Here is a 16,485-nt window from a genome sequence, read left to right as displayed (position 1 = left end):
TATTAATAATGTCAGTATATAAAACCCCACATAACAATGTAGCTTCTATAATATTGCAATACAAAGCCACCTGTGGGGGAAGGAAAGAAATTTTTCATTCATATTCGCGCCGAGAACAATTTCAACACTCGCATTTTGTATTGAAGTCTCCTCATTTCTATGGTTTTGTTTTTGTTTCTCAAACAAGCCTGAGATCATAATAGCCGTCGCGAGTTTTCTCATAATTATTTTATTTCTTAGCCAACTTTACTGTTGTTTTTGTCCTACTTACTAAAAGAAGTTTATTCTAGAAGACTACAGCTTAACAAAAGCTAATTCTTCTTCTAGCTCACCAGTGGGAGGCTCCTTTTGCACAGGATGCCGGCTAGATTATGGGTACCACAACGGCGCCTATTTCTGCCATGAAGCAGTAATGTGTAAACATTACTGTGTTTCGGTCTCAAGGTGACGACCGCAACTGTAGTGCAACTCAGAATTTTTGGGTTTTTCAAAAATCCTGAGTTGCACTGCATTGTAATGGGCAGTGCGTATTAATTACCATCAGCTGAATGTCCTGTTTGTCTCGTCCCTTATTTTCATAAAAAAAAATAGCTTTCGCATTCCTTATATTGGTATTATCACAGACACCCGATTATCGTATTTGGCACAAGTTTATATCTCCGTTTATCTGAACGGTATTTGTATCTTAATATAATATAATATGAATGTAATATCTCTTGTTATCATCGCTTGAAAGTTTTCGACCTACTTCTCGTGTAGCGTCATGGACAGGGAGAACTTTATCTTACACGGCTGGGGCTATGTACGGGAGAGTTAATTCATTAAAGCATACTTCAAATATTCAACAATATTTCAAGTTCTTAGAGCTCACATAAAATTTATTATAACATGGTAAAAGTATGCAGACATTATACAATAAATATTTCATGAAAATACCTGAGACGCCTGGAGTTTGATCTTACAAAAGAATTTTGAGAATTTTCCTTTCCTTCTAAATTTAAAGTTTCTAAGTAATTTCTATATTTTATTACCGTAAGGTTTTTATTGCCTTTACAAGGGCATTTACAAATTGTTGCATTAACAAAAAAACTGCGTTTTTTTTTACGGTAAAGGAGGACAAACGAGTGATCACCGCCGCCCACATTATCTTGCAACACTAGAGGAATCACAGGAGCGTAGAATGGAGCCTAGAGCGTTGCCGGCACTTAAGGAAGGTGTACGTACTTTTTTTGAAGGTACCGCTGTCGAAGGTACCTCCGGAAACATCGCACAAGGAAGCTCATTCCACAGCTTTGTAGTACGTGGAAGAAAGCTCCTTGAAAAGCGCACTGTGGCGGACCGCACACATCCAGATGGTGGGGATGATATCCTAATTGGTGGCGTGTTGTGCGAAGGTGGAATTCGGTGGCAGGAATAATTAGTTAATAAATAAGGACTTAGAAACAGTCCTCTCAAAATTAAAAAGAATTAAAAAAATACACATCTATAGGAAATTTTCTTTGTACAAAAGAAAATCGAATTTATATATTTTAATTCAGATAGTGATTATTGAACGTCAGTCACCTACAGTAGGTACAGTAGAGCCACCTTTTGATAAAACTTTTAATTTGTTTGAACTATTTTGTGATTTTATGTAAATTACCAATAATAATTTAACAATTTCTTTGTCGATTGGCAGCTCAGAATATTAACAATATTCTATGATTGGTAGCCAACCTTATGATGTCTATATTTTTAGTAGATAGCACGTTGTGATACAGGAGTAGAAAGTAGGTTAGTGCAAACGAGCCGCTATTAACAAGCCCGAGACGCAGGCGAGGGTTTTAAATATAACGGGTTTCAATGACATAAACACGCGTGTATCACACGAATCAAAAAAATCAAATTCTTTAGGCGCGACTTGAGGCTTACCTAGATTTTTCTCTGACGGAAGTAACGCACAAGAAACACATAGTTTTTAAAATAAATAATTTTCGAAACCATTACCCATACCGAAATGCTACTCTGTATAAGTACATATATCGTGTAACGGTCCTAAATCTGATGCTCTCGTGTAACGCTGAAATCAAACGCTTAGGTCGATTAGAGAGCTTCGCTTCAATACATGAATTTGATCAATATTCAGTCCTTATACGACTCTACATAATAAAGACGACATTACCAACTTGTGCTAAATAAAGTTTTACCGCCACAGTTATGCTCAGCTTAACACAGATTCAGTTTAGTTCCATTTAACTCTATCAAAATAAACTTCGCGAGCTTTGAAAACTGAAAAATGTTCTCAAACTGTTTGCTGTTTGTTAAGAGTTTGCTTTCGAATGCATTCACAGCAGTCAGATATTCATATCAACTTTTATAATATGAATTCAATTTCAAATATGTTTATTTAAAATGACGTATTAACGGCAACCTTCATTAAAAATAATACGCCTTAGATGTCAGAACGAGCGCAAAATAATCATCGAGCCACTTTTTTTCTAATATTTTTTAATGTAAATAATGGACGAGACAAGCAGGACGTTCAGCTGATGGTAATTGATTTACCCTGCCCATTACAATGCAGTACCGCTCAGGATTCTTGAAAAACCCAAAAATTGAGCGGCACTACCATTGCGCTCGTCACCTTGAGATATAAGATGTTAAGTCTCATTTGCCCAGTAATTTCACTAGCTACTGCGCCCTCCAGACCGAAACACGCTAATGTTTACACATTACTGCTTCACGGCAGAAATAGGCGCCGTTGTGGTACCCATAACCTAGCTGGCATCCTATGCAAAGGAGCCTCTGGTAATATAACAATTTGTTGTAAGCGTTTTGGAATATTATATATATGTACATATACATATATATATATATATATATATATATATATATAGCATTAATAGTATGGATGAATATATTGTATATTTAAGTACCCTTTTGATAGTAAAAACATACTATTTAATACATTACTATATGCTTCAGTCAGAAAACATAGAATTATCTAAAAACTGAAAATAATTATATAGCGACATGAAAATAAAGACCGGTCTGATTGTCACCACAATAAAATGTACGCGGAATAAATAAAGCTATCCTTAACAATTATAATTGTAGAATAATTTTAACATAAAATATCATATTATGTTGATTAATTAGATATAAATAGTACAAAATCAGAAATGCGTACACAAACTAAGATCTGAACTGAATACGCGATTACTTGAAAAGTTTTAGTTAGTTTTAGTAGTTCTTGATGGACAAAACAATGAATAATATGTAATAAAATGTATTTTTCCCTGTTTTCAACCGACCCAATAATCGATAGGCAAATACTGATATCGCCCGATTGAGGGATTGCAACTTTTAAATAAATGAAATGAAAATGAATTTATTTTAGAAGACAAACTTTACCACACGTTCAAACAAAATAAGTTAATCCTAAAATACAAAAGAAAAAGAAAAAAAAGTCTTTAAATAAGAAATATAAATATTAATAATAAATTAAATATATTTTGTCCAGCGTTCACGGATGAGACCGCGGTTCTCTCAACTGTTTCGTCGCTGGCGGACTCTACGCCAACTAAATTTCCAAGTACGTCCAACTTTCTATTTTTACTACCACTTTAGATGCAGCATGTATGTTAAGCGCTGTCAAACGCGTTGTAGCTGAAAATATGCTCTCACTGGGGGAAGGTGCGGGGCGCGGGATGTGAAGATCGTAGAGTACCTGCTTAGTAGATGCACTGGCCCTTCCAAATCCATGTTTAGACATAGAGTAAAGTATTAATAATAAATGACGCACTTTTGCACAATTTATCTATTCCAGAATAGGCAATTGTTATTAGGAGACTGTAGGGCCTCCACTATAGGTACTAGATAATGATATATTTAATACTAGTTGACCCGACAGACGTTTTTTTTTATTAATTTGTCAATAATATATCATAACATCAAGAATTATTTCGAAAATATGCTCCCTGTTGTTGTAATGAAATTGTTTCAAAGCAGAACTGTCAAACCGTCAAAAAATTATCTCGTAGAAAATATGTCCATACAAAACAAATATCGGACGACGGGGGACACATCAAAGGAAAAACAAATTTGTTGTTTTTATTTAATTCCGAACACTTTCATATTTATTCACCTTTTAAACCTTCCCTGGACTTCCACAAATAATTCAAGACCAAAATTAGCCAAATCGGTCCAGCCGTTCTCCAAGTTTAGCGAGACTAACTAACAGCAATTCATTTTTATATATATATAGATATAATATAACAATACTTAAACATATATACTACGTTTATGACTCGGAGTCAAATCTTTCATAGTATACATTTTTGCACCTATCGGGATTTCAAGCGGGACCCCTGGTTCAGTATCTCTAACAGTATAGCTAATAAGTCCTGAATTTATTATTTCAGTTGGCAACTTCAAAGCGATCTATAAATCTGGCGAGATATTTATAGCGGTCATTTAGTTTATCAATTTAATTGACGTTGCACACAAAATCAATAATTATTTATTTTATATTATAGATTAAACCGTCAAGCAAAATTTTTATCCAAGGCTAAAATTCCTTTTGTTTTATGTTTGTCATGATTAAAATTTTGTTCAAACTTCATTTTGCATTTAACGAGCAAAACAAGACACTTCAATGTGAAAAAAATGAACTGTGCCGCATAAATCCTTCGTAATGAAGTTCTTAATCGGCCTAGCGGTGCACGGAAAGGAAAAGTTTTTAATGGGCCGCTAAGGGCTGTAATACACCGGGGATTTCTGAAGAGCGCTCACCCAAGTCAGAGAGCTCACTTATATTTTATACTGTTAACTGTGCAACAGTTATAAAAAAAAGTAAATATAAAAATAGTTTTACAAGCAAAGTGTGTTTTGACGTTAGTGTAAAAACTGAAGAAAATAAGTATAAAAATATTTAATTTTGATAATTATTAAGCATGTTTTACTAGGATGAAGTATATCCTGGATGTGGCAAGTAAAATAAAATAATATCGCAATACAAGAACGAGATTCAGCACCATGTTCTACTGCTTTTTGATTTGTCCGGTTTTCAGGATTGTTTACCCCACAGACTTAGAACATACTAACGTATAGACAACTTAACAGCCCGACCATGCGGGAGTTACTGCGTTGCTGACAGTTTTTTATTTTTTTTATATGAAAATAAGAGGCGAGAAGAGCAGTTGATGGAAATTGATACGCCCTGTCCATTACAACGCCCAGGATTATTGAAAAACCAAAAAATTCTGAGCGGGAATACAATTGCGCTCGTCACTTTGAGACATAAGATATTGTTAAGTCTCTATTGCCCAGTAATTCACTAGCGACACTACGGCGCCCCTCAGACCGAATAAAGTTACAACAACAATAATGTTTACACATTACTGTTTCACGGCAGAAATAGGTGCCGTTGTGGTTACCATAATCTAGCCATCTGTGCTAAGGAGCCTCCCACTGGTTTACGACTCGTCCATCAAAAAGTAAAATTAATCTGCGAATACTCAAATAGATGTAAAATTCCTACCTCATGAATTCTTTGAAGTTGCGTTTTCAATATTCAAATACCAATAAAATAAATTCATTCAATATCTCATATGTCTGTCATCACTGAACAAAGTCGCAGGAACGTTTTCTTTGGCAGACAAGTTTTCTCTTCAGTGCGCGACCTTGTGGATATGTTTTAGAAATTTCCATTAAACTCGCTCGCAACAGCCGCAAGCTATTTTTGTATCAGTATTTAAACTATAACGATAATCTTATACCTTTAAACGAGCAATTCTTGTATTATTTTGAATTATATTTATATTCTGAATCTCGGAAACGGCTCCAACGATTTTAATGAAATTTATTATACAGGTAGTTTCGGGGGCGAAAATCGATCTAGTTAGGTTTCAATTTTAAAAAATGTCGTTTTATCCGTGTTTTAATGAGAAACTGCTACAATAACCTTTGAATACAAAGGTAAATTTCGCCACTATATACAAGACTATAATAGCTCAGATAGGACATTGGGTAATCCGGAAAGCAGAAGACCCCGGTTCGAATCCAGAAGACCTACTAGTTTTTTTGTTCAAGTTTTCAAGCTCGGTCGTCCATATACTATTAATTATTAGAAAAGCATGCGCTGCTATCAATCAGCACTTCGTAGTAAATTCGGTTAATATTATTTATAATTAAAAACTTTGATCATTTATACGCCTAGAGAGCCTCTTGCTTTTAGGCAACGCATGACTACAGGCCAGGTTTATTGCTTGAATGTGCATGACAGTTGCATATAAAATAGAGGCTAACAGTTCGCCGCTATTTTTCCGACGTGTTCAAAGCTGTCACAATCTGTCTAGACGTATAAATTATCTAAGATTAAAACAGGTCAGGGGCGAACCGGAACAGAAAAGGAAAATTGTAGAAGTTATAACCATTGACTCCGTAGTATTTTGAATATTAATAAACCAGTACCAGTGGGAGGCTCCTTTGCACAGGATGCCGGCTAGATTATGGGTACCACAACGGCGCCTATTTCTGCCGTGAAGCAGTGATGTGTAAGCATTACTGTGTTTCCGTCTTAAGGGCGCCGTTGCTACTGAAATTACTGGGCAAATGAGACTTAACATTTTATGTCTCAAGGTGATGAGCGCAATTGTAGTGCCGCTCAGAATTTTTGGGGTATTTCAAGAAAACCTGAGCGGCACTGCATTGTAATAGTCAAGGCGTATCAATTTCCATCAGCTAAACGTCCTGCTGGTCTCGTCCCTTATTTTCAATAAAAAAATATATATGCATGGCTGTAAATTAACATCTTGGTTAACATTATTGTTGCTATAGCAGCCAGTAGTGCTATGCAGACGACAGCACTGGTGATGCCGTATACACGGGCCATGCAGGTCTCTCTCGGGAAATCGTCGACCAGTGCCGGGAGAAACTTGTGTCTTCTATCGAGTCCTCTCGAGAAGGTCGCGAAATGGGGTAAATTGAGCCTTGTCCAATTTAACCCCAAGAAGACTCAAGTTTGCGCGTTTACCATTAAAAAACCCCATTTGTCGTATCACCGCTCTTCGACAACACTTCCCTTAAAGCCTCGGCTAGTATCGGAACACTGGGTCTCGAAATCTCGAGCGATTGCCAATTTCGTGGCCATCTGGAGGGCACAGTCAAATTGGCTTCGAAGAAGCTGGGCGTCATCAATAGAGCACGGCAATACTTCAAGCCGGCCCACATTCTAGCGCTCTACAAAGCGCAGGTCCGGCCACACATGGAGTATTGCTGTCATCTCTGGTCTGGCGCACCCCAGTATCAGCTCGATCCATTTGACCGCGTGCAACGCAGAGCAGCTCGAATTGTCGGGGACCCAGTGCTCTGCGAACGGCTGGATCACTTGGCGTTGCGTAGAGACGTCGCTTCATTGTGTGTCTTCTACCGCATTTATTACGGGGAGTGTTCCGAAGAGCTGTTTAACCTGATTCCTGCCGCCGAATTCCACCTTCGCACGACTCGCCACAAGTTAAAATATCATCCCCACCATCTGGATGTGTGGCGGTCCTCCACAGTGATGTTTTCAGGAGCTTTCTTTCGCGTACTACAATGCTGTGGAATGAGCTTCCTTGTGCGGTGTTTCCGGGACGATACGACATGGGTACCTTCAAAAAAAGCGCGTACACCTTCCTTAAAGTGTGATCCTTGTGATTCCTCTGGTGTTGCAAGAGAATGTGGGCGGCGGTGATCACTTAACACCAGGTGACCACCGCCGCCCATACGCTCGTTTGCTCCTATTCCATAAAAAAAAAAGCCACAAGAATACACACTGCCAAAATTTCAACAATCTGTCTACTGCGGTTTATGAGATACAGAAAAAAAAGGACCGAGAGATGGACAGAGGACTAGGTTTACCGTTGGTTACCTGTTGGGTTTTGGAATACTTTAAAGTAGCAGATAATATTATGTTAGCGCGCAAATTGCGTAACTAAAAAGCACCCTAAATGGGACGCGTTTTGACAGTGACAGCGTTTGTTTTCACATATACGAGCAAATAAGAAACACTAGTTGTCTTCTAGTTATCTATAGTTTGAAAACGCCATTCATTTACCAAAAGTTCAATGTGTCAGTATGTAGGTACTGAGCGGAATACTGTTTGTAATGTATGTAATATATATATAGAGTATCTATAATATTATTATGGAGTGAAAGTGAAAATTTGTGAAAAAAGTTAAAGTGTATCAAGAAATCGACTTAGATCATGTTATGAAACCTCTGAGAAATACACTTTAAAATTCACCAACGATATTTCAGCTAGATTCAGCGGATGATCACAAGGCACGACATCGAGACAACTATCCAAGCTTAGCTCTAAACAAGCCAAATGTTATAGCAGGTACCTACACTCGCCACGCGTGACTTTGAGCGGGATAGCTTCGTCTAGAACCAAACAACCCAAGCGGGCAAGCACCGACTTAAACCATATCAATAGGTAGCACATACACATAATAGTATTTCATTAATATTAAAGGAATAAGGAGGGTATTAAATCTCTATTAAGTGATTTTATACTTTTGAGTTTTTGAGGTCGGTTTTTTAAATGTAGTTTTTTTTAATTTATGTAACCAAATTGGGCAGATCGGCGGCATTTGTTTTCGATATACCTTACGTTTCTTTCAAAAATCGTGTGCAAATTGTTTCAACGACGAAATTATAATTATTTCATTTATGTAGCTCTTGCTATTGCCAATTAGCGTCATTTTGATACCTCATCAATAATTATTCTATTAGTAAAAATATGATAATTTTCGGGAAGCTTGAAAATATTTAGTTTGAAAAACTGGATTCAAGGATGCTTGAAAAAACAATCGTACCATAAGCCTTCAATCGAATTATCGGTATTACAGTAACAAAGGCGATTGCAATGGAAATCGTTGCCTAAATAGATTTGCATGAATGCTTCATTTCTCCTACTGTATGTTGCCAGAAAATGTTTATTACGTTAATGGAACCTTTTCTTTGTGTATCTTGACGACTGCCATAAAGATTATGACAAAGAGGATGTAAATACTAACCCCCTTATTCATAATGGTCACTAACTTTATACAGCCGCTTAGAAGTGTTTTTTCTCATTCTGACTTAGGTCAATAGAAGAAGACAGAGTGAGAATTAGCAATAATAATATATTTATTTGCAAAAAACATAGTATACAATGGTGTTTTCATTTAAATAAATAGGAAGAGCTTATATGTTTTGCCAGCACTTGCTGCAATGCTTTAAGTTAGCAGACTATTATGAATAAGGGGGTAAGTAATAAAAGGCGGTACTGTCTAAGTAAAGTTTTTTAGAAACGTGCAGTGAGTTGCCATAAGTTTGAAATAGTAATTACAATAATATGAGCACGAAGTATATTCCGGCTAAGTTTGAAAGCGAACAGTTGCTTAAAACGTAGTGGATTTCAGCTATCTCCGTTTTTTACAAGATTATAGCCATAATTTGTCAATCTATCAATGACTGCACATTTCATACAATCGAGTGAATCGCTTTTTTCTTGTAGAGTTTCGCTAGGCTGATTATGAGTTGGTATTGTTTTTGTTTCTCTATGGCAGGATTCGTCAAAATCTTTTGCCACATCTATTCTAATTGGTGCGAAAATTACCTAAAAATGTGGCTCTTGAGTTAAACGGACGTAAACTAATTTTATATAGTTTTTTTTATACATGGGATGTCAATTTCAGTAAGCACGATTACTTTTGTCATTTTCGAGACCTAAGGAGACTTATTTACCATTTGTTTCAGCTTACGTGATGACTCAAAAAGTTTTTAATTGATATACAACTACTTCTCAGACAGTCTACTTGACAGACAGGTTTATTTTCAGCTCATATGAATTCGATGCACTGGTTCTCAGCTTATTTTGATTAAATAATAATATGCAAATATTTTATTTTCTTTTTCTATGAATATTATTAGCAACAATTTTATCTGGCTTAGAAGTTTGATCATTTAGAACACAATATTATGATTAATTATTAATTTTACACGTAAATTTCTGGTGAATCACGTGACCAGTTTTGTGTTCTCAACTCAATTTCGACATGATTGTGGTTTCGAACATTTTTCTGGAATTACGTCCAATTTAAACTTAGTATAAAAGCGTAAAGTTCATTCCGTTTCATCCACATTTTAATTCAAACAAAAAACGTAAAAGGTCAGGTTTGCACGTTATATTTGCACAGCATTGTGGTGAGACGCAATCAAATAATCCGGTGAATTGTGATGCGAACGAGATTCACATAAAACTCAGGATTTAAGGCTAACATATTTATTCAAACCGCGTACGAAACAATGTGGTGTCTCCCATTGTTTTGAGATTTAGGTATTATCTTATAACTATACCGATTCCTTTATCCCGTTAAAAATATAGGTAATATAATCTAATATATAAAATTCTCATGTCGCGGTGTTTGTAGTTAAACTCCTTCGAAACTGCATGAACGATTCTCTTAAAATTTTACGTGCATATTGGGTAGGTCTGAGAATTGGACTACATCTATTTTTCATGCCCCTAATTGTTAAGGGTGGTCCACGCCAATTTTTTTTTTAATTTTTTTTACATTTTTTTTAATTGATTATGAGTCAGCATATAATACTACTTCAAATTTTCACCCATCTACGATCAACAGTTACTTTTGCATCGCGATTCTAATATCGGCAATAACAACGTTTGCTGGGTCAGCTAGTAGAAATATAAAATAAAGTTAAAATTTACAGAAAGCGGACAGACAGGCATAGCGTGCGAGAGAGAAGAACATTTACAAGGGATATGTAACCGATTTTGATTGGCAGGTCGTAAGCAGTCAGCCACGCTTGACATTAGCTCCTTCGTATATTAAATAAACACTATGAAATATGAATAATCTAAATAAGTGACGCATTATCATGCTCTATACGCCGGTATCTTCTAAGGCTGATCTATAGAACGTACTTATACTTTGCTCAGACTTTACTTACGTAAAACACAGCTGAGTATAAGCTTAGCATATACTTTGATTTTGTTTTTATAGTCATTTCACAGCTGAAATTACGTTCAGCTTAAGCTAAGCCAATGCAAAAGTCGAGTTCGCGGTTTATCACACTCAGCTAAGTTTTACCTAAGTAAACTCCGAGCAAAGTGTGAGTATGCTCTATAGATCTCAGGATTAAAGTGACGAGTGAGAGATGTCACTCAGAATTTGCTTACATCATTTGTTGTTATAGCCCGCAATAGTAGATAGACTCGGTCGAAATGTCAGCTGTCAATTATGGCGTTTTATGAGGATTGGCGACTGTTTGATATTCGCCATTTTGGCGTTGTTGGCCATGTAGCGAGAGTCTGCGATACTAAAACTAGTAATGACAACCTCAGTTAAACAATCATCGATAGGAAAACTATTTACAAAAAAAATGTGTACTTTATTACGTTGATTCCTGAAGCATAAATAACACGGAAAACGACCGAAATTAATTCAAAATGCAATAATACTTCAAGAGTACTATACGCTTCTCTCGCAGCCATTTGTATTATACGTCAATATTAGTTATCTGAATGCTCGCTAGAGGCGCTTCATATAGGCACAAAACATTTGCTGTCAAACATATGGAACAGCCTTTCCAGTGGTATTTTACAGGTCAGTGGTCCTATGACAGAGAGGCGTTGTTTGTTATACTAAAAGCTACATTTTTTCATGTAAAACAAATTGTTACAGAGTGCGATCGCACGTTCGTGAGTCGCGGTGGCGCCACCAACGGAACGTTCCACGCGCCCGAGCTGCTGAACCCTCACAACACCAGCCGCCAGTGCCTGTTCACCTTCCTGGCCGCGCCGGGCCAGCGCGTGCTCGTCGAGTTCCGCACCTTCGATCTGCGAGGGAAACCGCCAGAGTAAATACAAATATACACACCTGGAGGAAGAAATTTATCATCATTATCATATGAGACGTCCACTGCTAGACAAAGGCCTCCCCCAAAGATCTCCACAATTATTGGTCCTGCGCTACCCTCATCCAACGTATTTTGGCGATCTTGACTAGTTCAACGGTCCATCAACTGGGGGGCCTACCAACACTGCGTCTTCCAGACGTGGTCGCTGTTCGAGGACTTAGTAAAGTCCATACGACGTACAAAGCCATGTCAACAATACCTAGTCTTGCCATAAATACTGAAACAAAGAAAAAAAATTCTATTGCAAATAACATTTATTAAATTTACAGTGTGTTAGTTTAATACATAAAAACAAAACAATTTAACATATAAAAAGCTTATTCGAAGTGGTCTCCATTGAGTGCAATACAGCCTTTTAACGTTGAGGTCAGTTATCAATAGAAGCACGCACTCTTTCTATGGGAAAATTCTTCACTGTCAATTGTTCGGATTGTTTTAGGGACTCCAAATTATCATGGCGTTCAGAGCAAGCTCGTGGAAGGACCATTCTTGGTTATTGAACATAGTGTTGTTAAAAAATGATATCTTGATACACTTGTACCAATGTTTTGATACCTTTTTACCCCCACCGTACCATAACCGAAGTCGGATAGTGCCCACGTTACACTCTGTCGACTAATTGGCAGGCTTCCTTGGAGCTTTGAGCATAAATACGGTTATTTTGTTTGTTAAAATGTTGCTCAATTGTTGTAAAAATGCTCTCATCCGTAAATATTTTTTTTCTGTGACAACCCTTTGCGTACCACTTTAGTAGTTGTTTCGATTTTACCACCCTATCTTTTTTATATTATCAGTTAAGAAATGACCAGTACTTATAGGCTGCAAGTCCTAAGTCATCTTTTAAAATACGCGACATGGTTCTAGGTGCTATCTTCATCTCCCGAGATGAAATCTTTTGCTTTTTTTCTTTCCCTTACTGCTTTGACCACCTTTTTCGTACGACCACTACGTGGACGGGTAGATCTGTTTCTGTCACAAACAGAGGAGGTCTCATTGTACGTATTTATAGCCCAGTACACAAACATTTTACTAATACGAAGCGTATGGAGAGTTTTAAAAAAACACTTGGCTTCATACCTACTTTATGTAATGCAATCACAGCGATCACCCCACTCCATTTTATATGGCAAAATATTGTACCATGTGTTGACGCCAAAATTATGGCAAGACTAAGTATACAAATTATTTCAGAATATAAATAACTTTTATCTGATAACATGTGTTGTTTGCCCACATTTGTTACCTGAAATTAATAATGAGACAAGAATCTAATCAATAAATCTGTTTTTCAGTGGAGCAGCGCTGGGGGAACTTCCAGCGTAAGTTATCTCTTTCCTCTTATAAAATGACAAATATGTTTACTTCCCGCGAGGCCCGTGAGAAATCAGGCCATAATACTATTTTAGGGATAACCCAGTTGTTTGTTAGACTAGGTCGACGGGTATATATGTGCAAACATGGATTGTTATTATTATCTGCAACGTTTTAAATAGACGGGAAAGTAGTAAGTTGTCAAATAAAAGAGATTGTATTTGCATTCAAATATACCATATTTAATTAACTAAAATACGATATCTATTGAATCTGTGACCAATTATGGGTGACATGGTATTGAAATCTATATGAGAAAAATATTAAATTGCTAAATTAAAATGCATTTAGGCCCATATCAATTAATTTTGTGTTGCTTTTGATATGATGGTATATATCATGTTAGAATTTAATTGGGGCTTTTTTCAAAAATTGGCGAATACCCTGTTACGTGACTAGTAACAGAACTAACAGTTTTTTGCGGTTTTTGATCTGGTCAATACTGCCATACCATACTAATGCAAGAAAGCAGTGTTCTTATAAGTACTGCAGTTGTGCTCCGGTGGAAATGGTTTGGATGCCAGTGTAAGAACTATATGCATATGTGATATTAATTCATATTTAAGTCGCAGGAAGAGTGGCTTTGGATGTTTGACCTCAAAAGTTTTACGTCACGACTTTTTACAATGATACTTAGACACTTAACAATGGTGGATTATCTGCACGTTTTTTTACTCCGAGTACATGCGATATAAAAAGTTTGTGCATATTAATATATATATAACAAACTGTTCTTAGAGAAAATTTTACTAGAAACTTTAATAATTTCAAGTCTTTTTCTTTTTGTTTACATGGCTTAAGGGTTTTTTTTATCTGTAATGTAACAAATACGTAAGGGTGGAATTTTTTACCCCATTATTTTTGGTTAACACATTTTTATTTATATTTGGACCCAATTCTAAAGTGCAAAGTAAGGTAGGTTTTATTATAAAAATAAATTTACTGCGATTGTTTACTTAATAATGACAATATTTTGTGTCTCAGTATTATTTATGTCCAACTGCTCTGTAATCCGGCGTTCATGGCTATCGAGCGGGTTAACTGATTCGCTAAGTACCGCATTACCGAACATGCCGGGTACTGAACGTGCCAGATTGGCGGGCGCCAACTGTAGCTTGTAACGTCGCTCCAGATGCATGCACGAGCATATGGATATCTACTCGGAGATGTCGTCGCTGGAGCCGGGCGAGCTGGTCAACTCTCCGTTCGGCGGGCGCTACTGCGGACCCATCCCTCCACGCCGCCGGGTCTCCCTGCACCGCGCCGTGGCACTGGCCTTCTTCACCGATCACACCTACACCCCGCCCACGCTCTTCTACGGGACCTATCGTTTTATCAACGCCTGTAAGTTCATGCCAGTGGGAGGCTCCTTTGCACAGGATGCCGACTAGATTATGGGTACCACAACGGCGCCCATTTCTGCCGTAAAGCAGTTTTGTGTAAGCATTATTGTATTTCATTCTGAAGGACGCTTTAGGTAGTAAAATTACTGGGCAAATGAAACTTAACTTATAATGTCTCAAGATAACGAGCGCAATGATTCTAGTGCCGCTCAGAATTTTTGGGTTTTTCATGAATCCTGAGCGGCACTGCATTGTAATGAATAGGACGTATCAATTTCGTTTTTTCGTTAGGACGAGTCGCTCCAAGAAGTCTGCGAACATCCTAGGAGTGTTCTTAACTTCTGGAAGGAGTTGGTTGGTTGGAGTAACTGGCCTTTTGGCATATTATTGGCTATTGCAGTATTCTGCACCTAAAAATGGACCATGCTAAGTGATTTAACTGCAGAAACAGGAGCCCTGATTCTGTCACTGTCTTTATTAACTGTACTTACCTAAAAGAGACAAAGATATAAGCCCCTGTTATTGCAGATGTCGAAGAAGACTAATAGTATTTAGAATTTACTCACTTAAATCAGTTAAATCAGATGAACTAATGGTCGGTTTGGCTCTTTTATTAATTACTAGCTGACCCGGCAAACGTTGTTTTGCCATATAAAGTATAATTCACGCGATAGTTTTATAAGTAATAAAATATTGCCTATATATATATTGTACATCATTTTGTTCTATTGTCAATAGTTTTTGCAGCGCACGCAAAAATAGGTTTTCGATTTTACACCTTGTGTTACAAAATAGCAATTTTATTACGGATCCCTAATTTTGAAAAAAAAACATAGCCTATAGCCTTCCTCGATAAATGGACTACCCAACACTGAAAGAATCATTCGGACCAGTAGTACCAGAGATTAGCGCGTTCAAACAAACAAACAAACACTGCAGCTTTATAATATTAGTATAGATTTGGCTGAAACAAAATCGTACGTTAGATTCCGCAGAGACAACCCAAGATATGTCGGATTGCCTAATAATATTGCATTAAGGTTGGAGTTGAGAATTAGTGAGGATAATTCTCAAATTAAGGAATAAATTCTTAAGAAGACTAATAAAATAGTTGGGATAAGTTGGGACAAATGTCTCAAAATACTTCTGTTCCGGTAGCTTATATTCTTTGCCATAATTTGCTTGATTGATTACTTGAAATTAAATGCTATTATAATTACAGTTTGGGTTGGGTGATGACCGTTAGACTTTTCATTTCCTACCTATCATCCGCGAATGGACTTACTAACTTGGTTATGTCGAGTTAGTAAGTCTCTTGTGGGGCGATGTATATGATTTTAATACATGATCCCAGAACATGTACAAAACAAATGTGTTACGAAACTCAAAAGAAATTGTTAAAAACATAAATTACTTTCTTAATGATACCAAGCCTGGGGTATGGAGGGACCCAGGTTATTTAATTAATTAATTTTATTATAACGAAATATGTATTATTAAAGAAAAGAGGTTTGCTGAGATACTTGCGCCAGTTTTTCTCAGGACACATATTTTTGAATGAGTCAAATTTTGATTTGAATCCTATTTTGAATAAAAATTGAATTGACAGAGTTCAACAGAAGGCACAACAACAAAAAACTATAATTTTGACTATTTTCTTCTGTTTTTAATCAAGTTTTGTAAAATGCTCGTTAGTCTTCCTAACCACATAGTTGAAATGAAATAAATTTGATCATAATACACTTTAAATAAAAAAAAAGTCCTGTCGAAGTTCTTGCGCCCTTTATTTTGAGGCTACTTTCTCTTCCGTGTGTGTTGTAGT

At 36.7% G+C, this 16,485-nt stretch overlaps 1 protein-coding gene across 5 annotated transcripts in view; it reads left to right on the top strand.

The window, feature by feature from the left end:
• LOC126976062 (tolloid-like protein 1) overlaps positions 1-16,485 on the top strand; it is a 122,987-nt gene that overhangs the window by 88,149 nt on the left and 18,353 nt on the right. For 3 of the 5 annotated variants that reach the window (XM_050824205.1, XM_050824207.1, XM_050824208.1), the window contains exons 4-7: positions 3,503-3,574; positions 11,715-11,889; positions 13,242-13,268; positions 14,453-14,664. In XM_050824205.1, the coding sequence (XP_050680162.1) occupies positions 3,503-3,574; positions 11,715-11,889; positions 13,242-13,268; positions 14,453-14,664 (486 nt within the window). The remainder of the gene's footprint in view (positions 1-3,502; positions 3,575-11,714; positions 11,890-13,241; positions 13,269-14,452; positions 14,665-16,485) is intronic. The other 2 variants (XM_050824206.1, XM_050824209.1) reach the window with 1 other exon arrangement.

Source organism: Leptidea sinapis, chromosome 39 (genome assembly GCF_905404315.1).
Source record: "Leptidea sinapis chromosome 39, ilLepSina1.1, whole genome shotgun sequence".
NCBI lineage: Eukaryota > Metazoa > Arthropoda > Insecta > Lepidoptera > Pieridae > Leptidea > Leptidea sinapis.
The sequence above is the reverse complement of the archived record's forward strand: the minus strand, read 5'-3'. Positions and strand labels throughout refer to the sequence as shown.